Genomic DNA, 21,060 nt, shown 5'->3' on the forward strand with positions numbered 1-21,060 from the left:
ATTCATTTACAGGCTTAACATAATTATATATTTTTTAATAAAATTATTGTACTTTAAAGTTTAATGTCATTCTCTTTTAATACTCCTTGTTAGTAGTGGCATGAAATGTAAAATAGATTTTTTTCCCCCTTTGCTTTCTCTGGCTCTCCATCAAATGCTAAATTTTTCTCTTGTTTCCGACATGTAACAACCAATGCAAGTATGTGTCTTTTCAGTTCCAAGTTTATTAATTTTTGATACACTCATTTGTGATTTATAAAAATACACTGAAATTAATGCTACTAGATTGGCAATTCTGTAACTTTGCAGTAGCCACCTGCAGGAAAGACAAATAGGTCTGAGAATTTTAAAGGCTCACTCAGGTTTAACACAAAATACTAGATGAGAAGCACTGAAAAGTTGAGCGGGCTAGACCCCCTTTATGTGGGAAATGTGATCAATACCAAATGTTCTGGAGCCCAGACTAGCATCTCAGCTCTAAGGTTCTATTCACACAAGTTTACTCCCTTATTGTCTTCTCAACAATCAAGTTAGCCAGAGACAGCTTTGCCCTTCATCCTGCTAGGAACAGTAAGTAGACATTCTTTATGTCATGTGCCTTTTCCAATTATAATTATAGTACCTAGTTAGGTATCATACAGACATTGGTACCAGAACAAAAAAGAAATTTCTAGTTCTTTTCAGTGCATCTTAAAGAAAATTAAAAGTTGCACCAATGTTGATCTGTAATGGACTAATGTTCATAAATTTGAGAGCTGAGAAGAGGTACTGACTATATGTATGAAAATATTGCAGTCTTTTCCATGAAACTTAAATGACTTTTTATTCACAGAGATATTTGGTCTCTTGGCTGTGTTCTTTATGAGCTATGTGCGCTAAAGCATCCTGTAAGTACCACAGAATCAGATCATTATCATATTATTGAAAAAGATAGTGGACAGCTGGGAAAAACTGTAGTAATAATAGCATTCATAGTCAGCTGATAGAATTATTTTCAGCTCATTTGTTGATATAAAAGAATGACTGCTGGTGTTAATTTTTTATATTGTGTCTGTTGTGTATATATTAAGGTACAATTTATTATGTTGTATTTCTGCAACGTGTGTGTGTGTATATACACACACTGAACATATATTTACTCTTTAGTAAGTACTAAACTTTTTCAAAAAGCAGATGAACAATGAAATGAATTAAAGCCAAATTTCAAGATTAGGGTCTAGGCATATAATTTTACTCATTTCTATTTGAAAATACCAATCTATGCTTTCTAAAGAATTTGAAACCCACATCTCCCCAGAAAGCAGTTTGACGTTCCTCAGAAGCATTTTCCTAAAGGTTTGCACATTCATGTAAGAAAATAACAGATTGATAGCATCTTCAGGAAGCTGTGCTGTCCTCAGCCTGATGTGAGCCTCAGATAATCCTCAGCCTGTGAGTATTATGTGGAGAAGGGAACACAGCAGAGACTAATCCCAGCAACGAGAAAAGGATCAGGTTCCTGGGCTCAGCAGAAGTTGACCTTTTGCTGAGCTTGGATGTGGGAGATGACAGAGCAGCTCTGATAGGGAGAGCAATTGGGCTGAGCTGTGAGCAAAGGGATATTGCTGAGGAAAATTTCAGATTTCACAAAGTGAGAAAACATTAATATTAATTCTTATGCATATTATATGTTTTATTCTGTATTGCTGCCCATTTTTTAATTTGGAGGCAGGGACCAGATGCTGATGTAGACAGGAAATGCAAGTGAAGCTAAGGCAAATTTTGGTAACACCACCTTCAAAACAGCCATGTAAATAAAATGGTAATTTTAGAAAGAACTTGCTTTCAAAAATATTTTTGCCTGTCTGAGGCCCTAAAAAACTGTATTGATGTTGACCTGTTAAGAGATCTGCTGAACTGAGAATGCTGATTTACCTGAGTGGCTTTAGTTGTTAAAAATTAAGATTGTACCTTGGTGCCTGAGAGAACACAGAACACAGAGGCTAAGCTGCGTGGAGTGAAGTTTTGTAGGTGAACACTGTGAAGACAGTATGCATGCAGGTCTCTGTTGAACAGCTTTTGGCAAAATAAATCATGTTTCATTCTGGAAAACTTGCTTCTGTTTTACTATATGAGAGCAGAGTATGAATAAAAGTCTTCCAGGTACAAAAGCTGTCAGACCTCCTAAGCTGTGCATCTGAAGCAAGTAACCAGCAAATACAGTCAGAGAGAGTGGTTGTATTAATTTTCCACAGCAAGCTATGGTTAGCAAGAAGGGATTTGTATAGCACAGGGCTTCTGTCAGCAAGTACTTTTTTCAAGTGGGGGCATCTAGTCCATCATTTCCAACCAGCAGTACTTACTATCCCCTTTTTACTGTTTTCATTAAGTTTGAAGGCCATAGTTTGCACCAGCTGGTGTTGAAGATTTGCAGAGGATGTTTTCACCCAGTGTCTCCCAGCTATTCATATGATCTGAGGATATTAATTTCCCAGTTGTTTAAAATATCTCCAAGAGATCGACCATCTATCAATTCTATTCTAAGGAAGCCCTTCTTGCAGAAGCTTGTTCTCAGGTATTTGCCCCCTGAGGTAAGTGCCTGTACTGCTGCTTGCTGAGAGAAAAATACAGACCAAAGTAGTATAAACAGTTCTGTCAGGCACCTTTTTTCTTACACATGACACAGGAAGAACTTGGTCACACTATGATATATAGAAAAAGACCTTCAGCATCACAGTTTGGGGCCAAGCTGATACAAGGTAATGTTAATAATATTATTTAACATTAGTTCTACACTGACATTTGTTAGTTGTTATATATGTGATGGTATAACTTTCTCCAGCAGTCTTTATTGCACATTTGAATACAAGAGTTTTGCACAAAATTAAAAAGAAAAAGAGGAGAGAACTGCAACAGCAGAAACATTCACCCCAGGCAGTGCATCACTGTCCTGTTTAGGAAAAGACAACTTTAAGTCCAGCTCATTAGTAACATTCAGCTAGAAAAGCTGCCACAAGAAAGTGCTGAAACATTAGTCTTAATTCTTTTAAGAATGGAATTTACAAAACTGAGAGGCTTTGGTCTAGATGCAGTTCAGGTCCATCACATGAAAAACAATCCTTACTTAATTTTTCCAAGCTATGTGCAAAAATCTTGCAAAATGTGCTCCATGGTATTTTAAAAAATAATAAAAATGTATTTTACAAAATATTATAAGTTAGATTCAGTTGTGAGAGACAATGAAATCTGTGTGGATTTAGTGCTCATTGATAGATCAGATTACATATGCACATTCTTAGAAAACATGAACGAGACTAAATGGTATCTCTGTATGAAATGCTGAACATGTTTCTATCAGCATAACTTTTTCCTAATTCTATATTATTTAGTATATCATAATTATGCCTTAAATTTATCTTTGGAAGTATTGAAGTAGTTTAAACAGATTTGTGAAAATAAACATATGTAGTTACTTAACTGCATTATGAACATTTTTTTTTTCCTCAATAAAAGTTCTTTGTGGTGTAAGAACCCATGTTATTTTGGAAGTTACTTCCAGTGAGATTACCTGCCTTCAGGACTCATGCAATTTGGACAGAGGCACCTGAACACCGTATCACTTAAGCATTTAAAATATATCTATGGTCATATACTCATAATTTTCATATATTTTATCTCCCAGACATGATAGTCTCACAGTCATTACTCAGGAAATATTTAAAACTCACTTAGAAACTACTTAGTCCTAGCAAGGACATTACTATTGGTTATTGCAGCTAAGGTATTTGCTAAATACTGACTGACCAGACTGGAGTGGTGTGTACTTGTATTCTCCTGCGTGGGAAACCGATAAGGTAAATTTTTCACTTTTCAACCCTTCTTTCCAGATTTCACAGGTACTACAACATTGTCTAGCAATCTGTAGAATACCGAGGGCTAGGTTTAGAAAGGGAATACCTAAGCAGGTAGACACCTAGCCTCCAATGAAATCTGAGCCTAACAATCAGACCTCCTTTTTTCTGTTATTGGTACTAGCATGAAATCAGCATTCTGATATAGAGGTTTCCCTTTTATTCAGTGTGCTTTGCAAAACTAATCCGTGAAATCCACTTCACACGAGTGTGACAAATCATAAAGTTTTCAAAAGGATGTCATTCTAAGAATGAAAGGCAGAGTGCCTAGGAAATGTGAAATATGGTGATGATGGTGATGATGATAAAGGGATGTAAGGAGTGTTTGTTAGCCCAGCCTGTCAGTGTTAGGTACATGCATTGTACTGTGGTTTGCAACTACATGATCATTAATCATGTAGAGAGCACAGAATGTAGCCTTTTAATGTTTTGTTTTTAAAAAGCATATAAACTTCAGAAAAGGAGAGTACAGGACCTAGTTTCTCCAGAATCTGGAATGGTGCTGCCTGTCAAGAAAAATGAATTATTTCAAAGAAATGAATGGAAACCTACTTCAAGAGGGCAACAGCCTATTTTTCAGGTACTGTGTATCTGCATTTTTGTAATGTTTAATCATTGTCAGAAGCCAAATTTTTGCTCTTAGAAAAGACCCTTTGAAAGGTTTCATTAAGGTATATTAAATGTAGCTTAATGCCTACACCAAGTCAGTAGAGACAGCTAAGCACTCCTGAAGCCTCAGAAGAGGTGTTTCAGAAAGTCTAAGTGGGAAACTGAATTTAGTCAGCTTCAGTATGGTTTTTTGTAACAAAAAAAATGAGGCATGCTTTGCATTTGTATTTGCACAAAGGCAAATAAACTCTGTGTTTGCATTTTTGCTATAGAAGCAAATGCACTGAACCTCTTACCTCAGTCCTTCTGAGAGCCCATTCACAGGCAAAACCACTAGCACCCACTGCCCTTGTCTCAGATACTTACTACAACAATCTGGGATCAAACCCTACAGCAGAAAGCCCCTGTTCTTCACAACTACTTGCGTCCCTCGCTCATTTTTCACCTCCTTTCCTCAGGCTGGATATCAGCTGTGTACTGTGTCCAGCCTTTTACTTGGCATCACTTCATACCTTTGTATTTATCTTCAAGAGCATGTAGTACTGCCTTGGGTGCTGGTGAACACAGAGCAAAGCACATTTAGGATCTGGGAGTTCCCAGCAGTAATTGCACATTGCAGTTATGGTAGATTAACTGACGGTAGGGAATGTGGAATTCCCAGAGCTGCACCCATCAAGCAATCACTTACACTACCAATGGATAATACTGGTCCTGTGCAGAATATAGGACTTAGTTTTCCTCGTAGTTACATTTATGTGTATCCAATGCAAATCCAGATGGATGAAGTTAGGAAGGTTAAGTTTCCTTTCATTGTGTACCGCTGTAATCAAAGGCAGAATTTTGTCCACAGTGTTTCCATCTATGCGACATACTCTGATATTAACGCTGGGAAAGCTCCCACATTCTTTCAGCATCCAAATGAAGCAAATGGTTTGCAGAGTTGCAGGGTCATACTTTGAACATGTTGCTTCAGAATTCACAGAATCACAGTATGTTTGAGGTTGGAAGGGACCTCAGGATGTTATCTTATCTGCACCCCTGCTCAAGCAGGGTCCTCTAGAGCTGGTTGCCCAGGACCATGTCCAGACAACTTCTTAGTATCTCTAAAGATAGGGACTCTACAACCTCTATGGGCAACCTGTGCCGGTGCTCGGTTACCCTCACAGTGAAAAAGTGTTTCCTCCTGTGTTTCAGTTTGTGCCCATTGCCTCTGGTCCTGTCACTGGGCACCACTGAAAAGAGCCTGGCTCCGCTGTCTTTGCACCCACTCTTCAGGTATCTTGATAAGAACCCATCTGAGCCTTCTCTAGGCTAAACAGTCTGAGCTCTTTCAGCCTCTCCCTATATGAGAAGTGCTCCAGTCCCTTAATCATTTTTGTGGCCCTTTGTTGGACTTTCTCCAGTATGTTCATGTTTCTCTTGCACTGGGGAGCTCAGAATTGGACACTGCACTCCAGGAGTGTCCTCACCACTGCTGAGCCGAGCGGAAGGATCATCCCCTTGACTTGCTGGAAATGCTTTGTCTAATGCAGGACAGAATACCATTCACCTTCTTTGCAGCAAGGGCATGCTAATGGTCGACTTGGTGTCCACCAGGACCCCCAGGTGCTTTTCTGCCAAGCTGGTTTCCAGCTGGGTAGTCCCCAGCATGTACTGGTGCAGTGTAGGACTTTACACTTCCTGTTGTTGAACTCCACTGAAGTTCAGTCAGCCACTGAAGTTCAGTCAGCCCATTTCTCCAGCCTGTTGAGGTCCCTCTGGATGGCAGCACAACCCTCTGGTGTATCAGCTACTTCTCCCAGTTTGGTGTTATCAGCAGACTTGCTGAGGGTGCGCTCTGCCCCACTTTCCCTATCATCCAGATCATTAGTGAAGATGTTGAGCAGGATTGACCCCTGGGGTGCACCACTAGTTACTGGCCTCCAACTAGACTTTGTACTATGATCACCACCCTTTGGGTCCAACCATTCATCCATTTTTCAATCCCCTTCACTGTCTGCTCATCCAGCCCATACTTTATCAGCTTCTCTATGAGGATTTTGTGGCAGACAGTGTCAAAAGCCTCCCTGAAGGCAATTGCCTGGTGGGCAATATCCACTGCTCTTCCCTTGTCTACCAAGCCAGTCATTTCATTGTAGGAGGTTATTGGATTGATCAAGGATGGCTTCCCCTTGGTGCATCCATGCTATTACTGACGATTTTCTTGTCCTTCATGTCCCTGGAAATGGTTTCCAGGATTAGTTGTTCCATCACCTTGCTAGGCACTAATGTGAGGCTGACCAGCCTGTAGTTCCCTGGATCCTCCTTCCTGGCCTTTTTGAAGATATGAGCGACGTTTGCTTTCCTCCAGTCCTTCTCCCAATCACTGCTATGTTTGATCAAAGATAACAGAGAATGGCTTTGCAATGACATTTGCCAGCTCCCTGAGTACTTATGGCTGCATCCCATCAGTCCAGTCTGCTTATGTATTCGCTAACCTGATCCTTTTCCACCAAGGGTATGTTTTCCTTGCTCCAGACTTCCCCCCTGGTCACAGGGGCCTGAGATTCCTTAAGGCTGATCTTGCTAGCAAAGACTGAGGCAAAGGTGGCATTCAGTACCTCGCCCTTTTCCATGTGTCACTGGGGCATCTGCTTCACTGGTCACAGTTCTCAATTCTCTACATTTATTTAGGTGGCCTGTTTTGTTCTCCTTATTGCTTGGGATTGCCATACTGTAAAACTTATTTGAATGAGGGACAAGATAAGTGCTTTTTGAGGTTACCTCTTCCTTGGGAATATTATTGGCAGTGGAAAATTTTCTTGTATAGATATGAATTTCTATTCTACTATAATCTGGACTTTACCATAGGTAGCTGAGCCAATTTTCAGTGTTTTGAACAAGGAAAAGAGGGAGGAATAGTTAATGTATTTACCATCTGTGGCAGGGATACTTAGATGCTTTTTAATTTATGTAAAAAAATAAGTAAAATTCAGCATTTTTCTCATACACCATGTAGTCTCCCACTATGGAAAAGTTTGTGAATGTCTTACCACACTTACATCACACAGTGGCAGCTAGACAGTCACCTTCTCTCCATTGTTCTTACGAGAAATGGAAAAGACATTCTTGTCACAAAGTAGAAATACAGGTGTGTTTCATCACAGTAAGGACTTTGAGAAATGAAAGGCAAGCTCCCACAGGCACATAAGCAAAGGGATGGTGAAATGAAGTAGCTCAGTGCTCCCCTGAAAGCAGGAGGCAATAACGCATACTGCCCAAAACTACATCCCAAGTCCCCTTTGCACTCACATGTCAAAATGAAACTCTCCTGGAAGCAATTGTGGTGCTTTAGGCTTTAGAACACTTTAGTGACTCTAGGGTAATGACACTACAGAGTACGAAGCCCCACACTGATTGACTCATGCAACGATATGGGCTGCTGCTTAATGACAGAAGTTGATGGAACAGGGAGAAAGGAAAATACAATGGTAAGATTACATAAGCCCTGAGAATTTAGGAAGTTTCGGGGTTATATGTGAACGGATTTGGAAAACCTACAATAACTGTACTGTAGGCAGCCTGTACTGTACTGTACTGGAGCCGTGCGGCTCAGACTGGGGCGAGGACAGGAAGTTAATTCAAACTTGTACTGATACAAATGAGAACAGGTAAATTGACATTATTTATTGTATTTCCAGCCACAGACCTCCAGATTTAAGATGGCAGAAAGGCCAGAAAGCATTAGAGTGCATGGCCATTATGACCATTACTATGATAAGCTTGACAACTTGCAGAGGAAAGCTAATGCACTTTATGACCTTTCTCATATCAGCCAAAGAGTTGGGGAATACTATAAACTGAAAGGACAAGTTGCACCTCCACCTCCACCACCCAACTGGTAAACTTTTCTCACTCTATTTATTAGTGGTGAACTGTCATGTATGTTTTGAGTTATCAGCCTTCCTGCTTAGGTAACACTGGACATGGCTTATTCAGTATAATTACTTCCCTGCTTGGTCTTTAATAATTCTATCATGTTTGTTGAACAACATAGTTCCTATCTATCCAGAAGTTCCTTCTGAATGTATTGTCCTGATGTTTGACATTTCATTGTCAAAATGTCTCCCAAATCTCAGCATTTTATTGAGTGAGAAGTAAACCACAGGCTTTTCATAGACTTTCTGATTATATCAAGGATAAACACTGTCTTTCCTTCCGACCAGGATCAGAATGATGTAAAGACCAAAAGCCGTTATCCACTTGAGGGAACAGAGTGGGAGGCAGGCCATGAAAATGGTGCTTTTTTTCCTGCAGAGCTTATATTTTGGTTTCAGATACAAAGACCCTTTCTCCAGCAGTTTGTTTACTTCAAAGCCTTTCTCACAGAGTAGAGATACAAACTTTTTTATTGCTTTAAACATTGCCTGTCCGTTCCATGATAAGCCATTTTAGGTGTGGATGAACTTTGAAAACCTTGAGAAAGGAAGGTAAGGAATTTTTCATACTGCCTACTTTTGAATCCTTCCTTTAAGGTTGACTAAATCATTCATTTTCATTCAATGATGACTGTGTTTAGAATGTTTTAGTTAAGGGCCATCAGCTTTAGAACATCTTGTCTGAGCTGAGTTTCTAGCAGAGTCTGTGAAATAAAAGGTAGTATATAAACATCCCTTTCTTCTCTCAGGCCTGCAGAATATCTTCAAAGGCGTTTTGAAGCCCAGCAGTACAAGATTAAAGTGGAAAAACAGCTGGTAAGTAAATACTGAATCGATCATAGAATAAAATCTGTAAAAGAAAATGAATGAAAATCCAGAAGATGAACTGATGTCTTTCTAACAGCAAACTGTAACACTGACAGGTAGAAAGTTTTGTTCTAGCAAGTTCATTGATCTGCTCTGCAATGCTCAACTTGAGATTTCATTTTCCAATGCAAAACTATAGCAATGTAAAATTCTACTATAACTTTTTCCTCCAAAAATACACACTTGCCTTACTGCACTCTTCAGTGGAATGAGGGGAGTGAATTGAGTGAGCACTGAAGGAAAGGACTCTAAATGAAAATTCCTTTGCTCTGGGATTTATTTGTATATTCACAGGGGCTGCGACCATCCTCTGCTGACTCATGTCATGACCAAATAAAGCAGCAGAAAATAAAGGAAGAGCATCTCAAAAACCATCAGCAGGATATGTCTAGAAAGAATGAAATGAAAGAACAGGTAAATGAAGTATCTTCCTGTTGTGTTTTAACCCTAGCTGGCAACTAAGTACCATGCAGCTGGTCACTCACCTCTGCCCTGGTGGGCTGGGGAGAAGAATCGGAAAAAAAGATGGTAAAACCTGTAGGTTGAGATAAGAACATTTTAATAATTGAAACAAAATAAAATATAATAACAACATGATAATAATAATTGTAATGAAAAGGGAGACAACAAAAAGAGAGAAATAAACCCTTAGGTTTATTATTATTTGTTATTAGAAAGACAAGTGATGCACAATACAATTGCTCACCACCCACTGACGGATGCCCTGCCTGTCCCCAAGCAGTGATCGGCCCCTTCTGGCCAACCTCCCCACTTCATATACTGAGCATGATGTTCTATGGTATGGAATATCCCTTTGGCTAGTTTGCGTCATCTGTCCTCGCTCTGCTCCCTCCTGGCTCCTTGTGTACTTGCTCACTGGCAGAGCATGGAAATGTGAAAAGTCCTTGATTTAGGGTAAGCACTACTTAACAATGACTAAAACATCAGCGTGTTATCAACATTATTCTTATACTAAATCCAAAACACAGCACTATACCTGCTACTAGGAAGAAAATTAATGCTATCCCAGTTGAAACCAGGACACCTCCTGAGCTGCTTAAAGCTGTCTTCTTACACTCCTTGATGGTAGTATTCTTTACATAATAATTGATTCTTTTCCATCTAACCACTAGGAAAATGTAAGCTGTTTGCATCTGGTTCCATCTTGCATAAACTGGTTAAGACTTGCACAAAAGCTGATGTTCATAATCATTTTATAAACTATGGCCTTAATCTCACCTACTGAGATCAGAGGAGTTACATCACTGACCAAACTAATGTTGGAAGACAATAGATCCTCACATTTACAAAACAGAGAACATAGTGATACATGTACTATTCATGTATGTATATTCATTGTCCGTAAGTCATACTAGGACATTTAGAGTGTGATATAATAGTATGTGATCATACTACTTCCCTGGTACGTTACAACTTTTGGAGATCATTTTATACAGAAACGATATACTTTTCTGGTTTAATTTTGGGTGACAGAGAAAACAAACTGATGCTTCGCTCTTAAATGAACACATGTAAATACATTTAATCTTCTATCTTAGAGTTATAGGAAAGTTCCAGAATAAATATGAATATATTAACTTTTACACTATGGTCAGACTTTGGCATAAGAACATACTCGTCATGTACATATTCTTCAGAGACTCTTGCTGTTAAATTTCACAAAGTCTGTCCTAAATATGCCAAAAAAATAAATTTTATAGATTTGTCCATTTGAAACATGGGCAAATTGGGATAACTCATATAAGCAGTACAGAGATGTCCTTAACACAAAAACTATGTTTTGGCCAAATTTGAAGTTTTTGCTACAAAGCATAGGAATGTTGAAGCTTCTCCAAGAAAAGATTACCGGATTTTGTTTCATTTTGGGGAGCAGGTTGCAATACAATAAATATTATATAATATTTTGTCCTCCTAATTTCCAGTCCTCTATATTTGGATTGCAACCTTAGCATCATTACTCAGCAAGTCCTTAGGTCATTCTTGGAATTAGCTGGTTTAGATATAACTCTACAGAAAAGGTAGCATGAAACTGTCTGCAAATCTTCAAAAAGGTTAGTCTGAAAGAGTTATAACTCAAAAATGTCCTCTAAGAGGAAGTATCAGGCAATCTTTAAAGCTGGCAGTAAAGGATAAGGATCCCTTTTTCTCATATATACACAGTTTGATATCCATATAATATTCTGTTTAGCTAGTGTTATTTCTGTATTTCTAATATATATGTGTTCTACCTTACTTGTCTTTAATAGGAGTATCTGAAACAATTGCAGAAGATTCGGGAAGAATACCACAGTGATATAAAAGAATTCAGATTTAGAGCAGGAATACTCCAGGTAACAAAGCTCAAACATACACCCAGTCATACTTCCTCTTTCTTTTATAAGTTAGTACACATAATTAGAAATTGAAATTAACATTTGATAAAAATGTTCCCTAGGAGAATCAAAAAATACAAGATAAAACCTATGTTGTGAGGCAAGGAAAAGCTGAGGACCAGTCTGAAATCAAGGATACAGCTAGAACAGGAGAAGAATCACTTCAGGTATCAGTATCATCTCCTAGTCTAAATAGATTTTTTTATGCAAGTCCCACATGGTCTTTGATTCACTCTCTGTGACAAATCTGAAAAATGGTAAAGCTTAAATCTTATCTGAAGCTTGCACCATATGTAAAAGTCTCCCTAGGTTCCCTTCATGAATAGCCTGGAAAATTTCTTTGGTGGAGTCCTGACTTGTTTTGGTAATTCTGTTTCATCTGTAAATATTAGGATATACTTTTACTTAATTTATTTTTGTCGTGTGTTTCTTTTCCTTGCTTTCTAAGCAAAGAAGCAGCCACTCACAGCGCAAGTCTTTTATGAAAATTCTGTACAGAAGGTACAGCGATTCATGACAGCCTGGAGTAGCACTGTGTGGGAAGTTAGAATTCAGTTTTATCTGGAGTCCTTAGTCCTTACTTAAAAATTTGGGAGAAGCGGGAGGAAGAGACAGAGCCAAAGCTTTCCAGCTACAGCACTCCTTCACTTCTTTCTCATCAAGCACTACCAACACACCTGCTGGAGTTGTTTCCAGCAACTGGAAAGTTTCAGAATTGTTCCACTTTGCCAGTATTGACATTGTGAACACCGGATGAGTTTTCCAGACCACATGGAGTTCTACAGAAAGTCCACTTTTCTTCAAGTGAAATGAATGCCTCAATTTATGCAAATTGATCTCAGTGTGAAAATTCCCAGTCAGTTCTGAAAGGAAAATAGCCCTGGTCTAGCTACTAGGATTCTTCAGTCAGGATTTGCCTCATTTTTTTTTGTTTTGTTTTGTTTGATGTAGAACTTCCTGCACTGTCCAGTAGCAAGAGGCAGACTGCCACATAGATTGGTGACAGATTCTGCTACCCTATTGCAGCCGGAACTTGGGCCAAACCTGACCATATTAGTAGGATTCTATTCAGTGATTTTCACAGATCGTGGATCTGGCTTTTACTAAAATGAATTCACACATCATGTGATGTAGGTTGTAGGCAACCAGAGCCATGATAGGACAGAAATTATATTCCCTGTGATTTAATGGGAAACACATGATAATGAAAAAGAAACACTAGATTTTGCACCTGCTTGATGTCACCTTAGTTCATGGGCACTCAATCTACTGGAGAAACTGTATATATGTTTTAAAAAAGTAAAATCTGTGAATTGTAGTCGTTTCATCTGAGGCTGAGGATGTGCCCTACTTGCAGCAGATCACTGAAGGAGCAGCATACAACTCTTTACTTTGCTTTTATCTGACAGGTTCTAACATAGGATAAAGGAATATGAAAAGGAGTAATTAGGTATTTTTCAGGTGTTACCAGAAAAGAAGATACTATGAAACATGGCTATACTTTCTGCAGGCATTGGTTTCTATTATAATCTTGACTTTCATCACTTCCAAAGTTTTCCAGAATGAAATCAGCATGAGTCATCTTGCTCATAAAAAATAAAAGATGTATTACTTATTTCTTGACACAGTACTGTATCCTCCTAACACAGGTTTTTGAAAAATCAGAGGTTTGCAGTGTATGCTAGGTTTCCCATTTTTCTATTTGCCAGATAAGCCAGAATTATGTCTTTCAGTATTAGAATCTAAATAAGGCAACAAATGGAATATTCTTACAGATACATATACAAGGAAATCGGTGACTACATTTACTACTTAAACGGGTCTTTTTTTAGAGGGTATAGACATAAACTGGTTCCAGAGTGTGTTTTAAAGTTGGGGTTTTTCCTCCTTCCAGGACATGGAAAAAAACTTTAAACAAGTCAGACTCCAGTATAGTCAAGACCAGAAAATCTTAGAAAAGAAACATAAACCAAAGGTAACCATCCTCATTTCTGTATTTTTTCCACTTTCTTCTTATGTCTGTATGTTTCAAATGATTGTGTTATCACAGTAGCTCTGGAAATCAAGTTATTTGTGAGTCAATTGAGAGTGCTCGTCAACTGTTTGTTAGAAGTTTATATGAGAAGATAGAATCCCTAAGAAAATAAATGAGGTTTTCAGATCATTTGAGGGAGACTCCCTTTAGATATTCCCAGATAGTAATCAATCCCTACCTACTCATCTTTATATCAAACTGCATTAGTAGTGTATGGGAACTCACGTTTACTCATAGTTTAAAGTCAGGCTGCTAATTTTTTAACATTTTGTTATAGAATTATTCTCTATAGTGCTTTTTAAATTATAGAAGGGGATGGCAATTGAATGGAAATGCACATAAGATATCAGGAAAGTTTCTGAGATTATTGTGAAGTGGACTCAAGGTCTGTTGTGAAATATTGCATGAAAGCAGTACAGTATTCAAGTTTTAATACTGGTTGAGAGCCAGCTGTAAGAACCAACTCTGTGTATTGCAAGGATTTGAATTAAATGATTATTAAAGACACCTTTCCTTAAAATCAAAAGTGGATGCAGTCCACTTTTTTTTTCATTTGAAAATATCCATAAAGTGTATTTAGAGAAGTCTATTTTTTTCCAATTTGTTCAACTTTGATTTTGTTAAATAGAAGAAAAATATTGTTAAATAAAATGTATTTTCAATAGAAGAATAACTTTCAAGTTTGTAGTACTATATAAACTGTGTACATTTAATTAAATGTTTTTATTTAATAAAATGAATTAATGAAGTGTGATAATTTTCTTCAGGGAGGAGTAAAGTTTGAAATTAATTTAGATGTATGTGTTCCTGAGGAAGACAGTATTCAAGAAGCAGAGGTATGTTGTAGTTGTATTCAAAGCATTTACATTAGTAATCTGAAACCATAAGAGTAGCTCCAGTATCTAAGGTTTGTTTCCATTACCATCATCCTCTACCTTTGTTATAACGAAGCTTCCTATTGAGGATTTGTTGACATATTGCATATATATGACCTTCTTGAAGAAGATAATTACTCAGAGGAAAATTGGATAATATGTGGATCAATCCTTCACATGGTAAAAGATGAAAGGAGTGCAGATATTTAATTTTTTTTAATTGGGCTTGAGGGGAAGAACTCGCCTCAAAATTGAGTTAGTCTGAGAATGCCAAATTTGATTTGAATTGTTTTAGTACATTTATGTTTATTTTCACTAGTATTGTATCACAAAGCAAGAATAACATTGTGATGAACCAGTTGTTATGTAGAAAAAGTGGAAGTGAGACTACAGAAAACATGTGTGATTTCATTTATTAAAATGACATTTGTGGCTGATCAACATGTAACAGGTACCTATTAAGATTGTTGTTAGTATATTAGAATTTTTTAAAATATTTGTAACAGCAACATCAAAAATACAATTTCTTTCTGGTATATATATTCTCAATTTATCAAGCACTGTTTTGTCATTCTGTCGTTTCACACCTCTGCAGAGCTCCATGCAGCCCTCTGATACACAACTCACAATGTGACTTTTGAATTTTGCTGCTTCGCTTTTTGATACATAGTTTTCCCGTGCATACATGAGAATGGCTCACAAACACAGTAAAATAAGAAGGGATTAGTTATTTTACCATATTTGTTTTCTGTTTCCAAAGTAAGCTATTTTTTTTTTCAGGTACTAGATAAACTCAGTAAGACTTTAACTTTTGTGGATTGTGAGAATCTTAAGAAGAAAGCGGTGGAAGTTTATGAAGCTCATATGGACAGAGCTTTGGAAGAAGTATCTGGATACCAAACAGGTATTTCTTGGAGAAATGCAATGCTGAGTATTAATCGTGAAAATTACATAGGAGTTAGGTAAATTCAGTAACTCCAGGCTAGAGCAAGTTTATCTGATGAGCTCTGTCTTTATATCACATAATGTTACAATCACACTGAAATCTACTTTAAAAAAAAAAAAAAAGAAATAACTTTGCCTTCTCTTTTTCTTCCCCTTAGAGTCCAATGACATAGATGATAAGAAAGAAAACAGAAAATATCGGCAAGCTGGAGCACCTCAGACATTACTGAATTTTTTAGCTGATGTTGATGTCACATCTGTATGTCCTCCTATGGCTGAAAACGAACTCAGTAAGAAAGTTTTGGTTTTCAGTGAAAGTAAGGAGCTGGTAAAATTCAGCCAGAATACTTACAGACCTTTGCCAAAATGATTCCATACCAGAATGTTCACATGATCTGGCAGGCTTTTAATTGCAAGACTTCATAATAACTGAGGTTATTGTATGTGTTAAATCATAGAATGCAGTTGTCATTTTCCCCTCTAATATTGCAGTGATGTTGTGCTGCTCATGCACGTTAAGAGGGCTGCATTTTGCGAATCACTCTGTGGCCTGGGTAACGGTGGCTAAAAATAACCAGTCTATGCAACTAACCATCACCACTTTCTTGGGCCTTGAGCTAATGAACAAGAACTAGAGAAGTCAGTTGCCAACGCCATCCCAGGGTGTGTGGGGGGGTTTGGTCTCTCACCCCACACACTAGTGTCGCTGTGGGGTCACAAGCACAGGTGCGTGCTCACACAGGTGTGGCTGTGGTGATGCTCCGTTTCAGGAGAGGCTAATCACTGGGCTTGTTACAGTAACAGTGCATATGTTCCCAGGCAGCCAGCTGTCTCCAATGACTGGTTGCTGCAGTCACTGGAGTTACTTCCAGCATTCCAGCATGCTCCCAACACCCCAGATACACAGAAATAACCTGAAGAGTTTGCATAGACAGTGATGACAAAGCAGAATATTATTAGTGTACCACTTCTTGTTCGTTCTGGCTTAGATAAAAGAGCGTAGGGTGCAAAAGAAACAGGAAATTCTTTGAAGATTTTTCAGCCTGAAGAAGCCAACAAGTTTGAGAGCAAGGACTGCTCAGTAAAGTTGCACCTGTCTATTCCAGGCTTAAAAAGCAGTTACTTGAGCATTAAAACTGGTGTTAGAAATTTTATCTGACAGATAGTCCAAACTATTTTTTTCTCTACGGTATTGATCAGATAAAATACTTACTGAAAACTAATGAGTATTCCACAAAGTAAAAAAAATACAGGTGCCAGCATTACCAAAAAGGAAGAAGTCAGTGTCAAGACTAGAAAGTCTGAATCTGAAAAAAAGACAGTGGCAAGCTACACTCATGCTTTAGTGACCCGAGAACCTTGCTGTTCTTCAGCTGACCACGCTTATCTGCCTGAAGACATCCCAGAAAACAGGAAGCAGTGGAAACAAACACTGCCAGGGACACTCCTGAACATCTTAGCAAAAGCAGAACTGTCTAATGATTCCTTCACCTCCCTTGAAGAAGAAATAGGTAGGATGTTTGTTACTGTAAACTCTGCAAGTTTCTCTTTAGTGTATTACTTCTTCTACCACTGGCAGAGGGTCTGTGATGAGAACCAACATTTTGAAGCACTTGGCAAACTAGAAAAACACGGGCAGCTTGCCCCAGCATCCACTGCTCTGTCCTGTGGCAGCGAAAGGCCTCTTTCAGGATGCTGCTGTTTTCAATAGCCAGGAAAAGGGCAAGCCCTACCTACTGGCTATTACTTTCATATGTCGTGTTTTCATTTGCTTGGGTAGACAGAGGTAAGCTACTACTGCCAGCAAGTCCGCAGGTACCACAAACCTGGATTTAGCCCCTGTAACTGTTAAGGTTGAAGAACCGTATGCTGTAGAAAGCATTTATGCAAATAAATGTATTTCTGTACAACAGCTGTAAATGATAGTGCATGGCGACTTAAACTACAGTGGTGACTTACTTTACAACATGGTCCATGCTGATGCAGCAGACACTGAAATTCTGAAATTGAGTTGAACACATACTGCAGTGCACTCTCCTAAAGTAACAGACTGTTTTAAAATTGACATTTTCTTTGCATCAAAGTTGTTTGCTAAAAAGCCACAGTATTTTCCACAGAAAGATGCTGTAAATATAACTGGACATTGTGGTTTTATGCACAATTGCCAATCTACTGAATGTATAATTGGATGACAGGCCTTCTGAGCCAGCTAACTTGCACATACCAAGTTTCAACAATTTTAATGGATTGTGAGAAATGTCTTCCATTTGCAGCTGTGCAGTCAGCACTCTCCTACTAATTATGCCTCACAGATGTTTCCTTAGAGCATAACGAGCTCTTTTAAAACTGCCCCATCCTGAAGACTAAACCAGCTAAATGTACCACCTAAATTTCTCTCCAAAGACTAGCTTTATTGCTTACACATTAAAAAAAAAGCAAACCCAAACCCCAAACCAAAATGAAATTCAGACCACTTTTCACTGATATCAGCAGTTCATAGGCCAAAGCAAAAATAAGTACACAGGTATTCTAATTGCTGTTACTTTTATCAGTTACATTTATTAAAATATGGCACTCTCTCAATACCCCATTCTGCCCTGCTGCTAAAGCTGACGTTGTGGAGTACAGCATTACCCAAACTGACAGATCTCTGTTGGATCACATGCCGGGTTTAGTCTTTATATTAGAACAACTCTTAGCATTGTTCTCCCACGTTCTCCCAATCTTCAGATTAAGATTGCCCTTCAGTCTTCGAAAGTGAGCATTTTTAGGTAACCATAGGTACATCCAAAGCAGTAATTTTCAGTCTTTCTCAAACAGTACTCGCCTAAGTTTTCCATTGAAAATGCAGATCCCTGTATTGGGAACTTAAACATACTAACATTATATCATCTTTCTTTCTTAACTTTTATAGTCCTTCGGTTATGATCTACAAACACATTAGGTTTCACTATGCAGAAGTTACAAAACACTAACTAAAATGTGTGATCAACAGAAGCATGGTATTAACATAGTTGTAATTTGAACAACAACCAAAAAAATAATCAAGCAATTACGTATTTGCTATTACTTTATGTAGACTTTTATAGTTAGCTAATACACAAATAAAGGAATATTTCTCTTCCTTTCCAGAAGAAAGATTAACTATGTTGCCTCCAAAAGAAAACAAGGAAGATGATTCAGAAGCATACTTTGCTGTTGCTGTTGATGAAGGCAGACTTGAACCAAGATCAGATGATGAAGACACGTAAGTCAAGCACATTAGAAGAAAAATCCATACAACTGTTTTCATGAAATGACAGGCTGCATTGCCTAAAGCTTTTCTTCTGTTCTTTTAAATTCACAAGTGAAGAAAATTTACTTGTTTTACAGTCTGCTAATTTAATGTTTAATTCTGTAAATTAGTAGGTCACATACCAACATGGTCATTAAAAAGGTTATGCAGAAGTATTAACATGGCTTTGCAACTCCTGTTCTCTTACCTTATAAATACAGGTAAACAATCTTACAGAGGAAGAAGAAACAGTTCATATTGTGTGTGTTGCTTGTATATTCTTTATAAAGTATCTTTAAAAAAATCTCAAAGACCTTGAAAGGAGAAAGGCTTGTAACAAGGATGTATTTAATTAATACAATTATCTTTTTTTTTACTGTACAGAAATTTTGAAGATTCTGAAGATGAACTCAGACATGAGCTGAAGGAATGTCTGGAAAAAGTGGCAGCTTCTCCAGCAGAGAGAAGCATGGAGTCTCCCATCCTTTCAACAAATAAAGGTCAAACAGATGAAGAAAGGATGAGTTTACCTCACAAACTACTTGGAAAATCTAATGATGATTTAGAAAATAACCATGGGTCATTTAGTGCTGACACATACAACGAAAAAAGTAAGCAGGAAGCAAGAGCTACATAGAACACCAGCAAACTAACTGTTTCAAAAACTTTAACTTGCTTGAAATTTCAGCCACATCAGTAACAACATTTAAGGATAGATGACATTAAATGCCAAGTAATTCAACTGCTTTTCCACTGTGCTAAATGCTCAATTAAAATTAATAGAAGGTTGTTACTATTTTGTTTAAAAGGAAGAAAATCAGGCTAATTGTCATATGTCTAAATGTTGAAAAATCCTCATCCAGACTGTAGTGCACTTTCATCTATTATTCTAAACTACCTGGGACATCTCTGACAAGACTTCCTTGAGCAAATTCCTAATTACATACTCTCTTTAACTGTATTTGTATCATGTAAGAAAGTTTCCTAACCAGTATATTTCCCTAGCTCAATCAGCTCCTTGTTATAAAAGAAGCTCTTACAGCCTTTCATAATCTCCATGTACTGCTAATACAGCTTTGTAATCCATAGTTTCATTTGCACAGTACTACATAGTACCACCAACTGCTCAGCAGTTTTTTATAGTAGAAGTAAAAGCATTTATTAGAACCATGAGAACTGTGTGTTCCCCATTTCCTAATAAAACATTGGACAGTAGGTTCTTCTAACTGTATTTTTTCATATTAAAAATTTCATATAATCCAGATAAAACTTAAATAGAGGGAAAACCGCATTCTATCAGTAGCTTTTTTATAGAATCATAGATTCATTTAGTTTGGAAAAGACTTTGAGGTCACTGAGCCCAACCATTAAGCCAGCACTGCCAAGTCCATCACTAAACCATGTCCCCAAGCACCACCTCTACCTATCTTTTAAATATCTGCAGGGATGGTGACTCAGTTGCTTCCCTGGGCAGCCTGTTCCAATGCTTGACAACCCTTTCAGTGAAGAAATTTTTCCTCATATCCAATCTAAACCTCCCCTGGCACATCTTGAAGCCATTTCCTTGTTACCTGGGAGAAGAGACCACACCCCCCTGTCAGGCAGCTGTAGAGAGCAGTAAGGTCTCCCTGAGCCTCCTCCTCTCCAGGCTGAACAGCCCCAGTTCCCTCAGCTGCTCCTCACCAGACTTGTGCTCCAGACCCTTCGCCAGCTCCGCTGCCCGTCTCTGGACACGCTGCAGCACCTCAGTGTCTGTCTTGCAGTGAGGGGCCCAACACTGAACACAGGATTCGAGGTGCAGCCTCACCAGTGCCCAGTACAGGGGGACGCTCACTGCCCTGGCCCTGCTGGCCACACTGTTCCTGATACAAGCCAGGATGCTGTTGGCCTTCTTGGCCACCTGGGCACACTGCTGGCCCATGTCCAGCCAGCACCCCCAGGTCCTTTCCCACCAGGCAGCTTCCCAGCCGCTGTGCCCCAAGCCTGTAGCGCTGCCTGGGGCTGTTGTGACCCAGGTGCAGGACCCATCACTCAGCCTTGTTGAACCTCATACAATTGGCCTTGACCCACCAGTCCAGCCTGCCCAGATCCCTCTGCAGAGCCTGCCTGCCCTCCAGCAGATCAACACTCCCCCCCAGCTTGGTGTCATCTGCAAACTTACTGAGTACATACTTGATCCCCTTGTCCAGATCATTGATAAAGATATCAAACAGGACTGGCCCCAGCACTGAGCCCTGGGGAACACCACTTGTGAC

At 38.6% G+C, this 21,060-nt stretch overlaps 1 protein-coding gene across 5 annotated transcripts in view; it reads left to right on the forward strand.

Annotated features, from left to right (window-relative positions):
* Window positions 1-20,020, forward strand: part of NEK5 (NIMA related kinase 5) — a 29,701-nt gene extending 9,681 nt beyond the window's left edge. For all 5 annotated transcript variants that reach the window (XM_055702493.1, XM_055702495.1, XM_055702494.1 and 2 more), the window contains 16 exons: window positions 833-887; window positions 2,370-2,570; window positions 2,666-2,738; window positions 4,334-4,470; window positions 8,180-8,379; window positions 9,166-9,232; window positions 9,578-9,697; window positions 11,551-11,634; window positions 11,739-11,843; window positions 13,571-13,651; window positions 14,479-14,547; window positions 15,367-15,490; window positions 15,690-15,821; window positions 16,905-17,042; window positions 18,664-18,778; window positions 19,190-20,020. In XM_055702493.1, the coding sequence (XP_055558468.1) occupies window positions 833-887; window positions 2,370-2,570; window positions 2,666-2,738; window positions 4,334-4,470; window positions 8,180-8,379; window positions 9,166-9,232; window positions 9,578-9,697; window positions 11,551-11,634; window positions 11,739-11,843; window positions 13,571-13,651; window positions 14,479-14,547; window positions 15,367-15,490; window positions 15,690-15,821; window positions 16,905-17,042; window positions 18,664-18,778; window positions 19,190-19,442 (1,954 nt within the window). In that variant the 3' untranslated portion in view covers window positions 19,443-20,020. The remainder of the gene's footprint in view (window positions 1-832; window positions 888-2,369; window positions 2,571-2,665; window positions 2,739-4,333; window positions 4,471-8,179; window positions 8,380-9,165; window positions 9,233-9,577; window positions 9,698-11,550; window positions 11,635-11,738; window positions 11,844-13,570; window positions 13,652-14,478; window positions 14,548-15,366; window positions 15,491-15,689; window positions 15,822-16,904; window positions 17,043-18,663; window positions 18,779-19,189) is intronic.
* Window positions 20,021-21,060: the final 1,040 nt, after the last annotated feature.

Source organism: Falco cherrug, chromosome 2 (assembly GCF_023634085.1).
Source record: "Falco cherrug isolate bFalChe1 chromosome 2, bFalChe1.pri, whole genome shotgun sequence".
NCBI lineage: Eukaryota > Metazoa > Chordata > Aves > Falconiformes > Falconidae > Falco > Falco cherrug.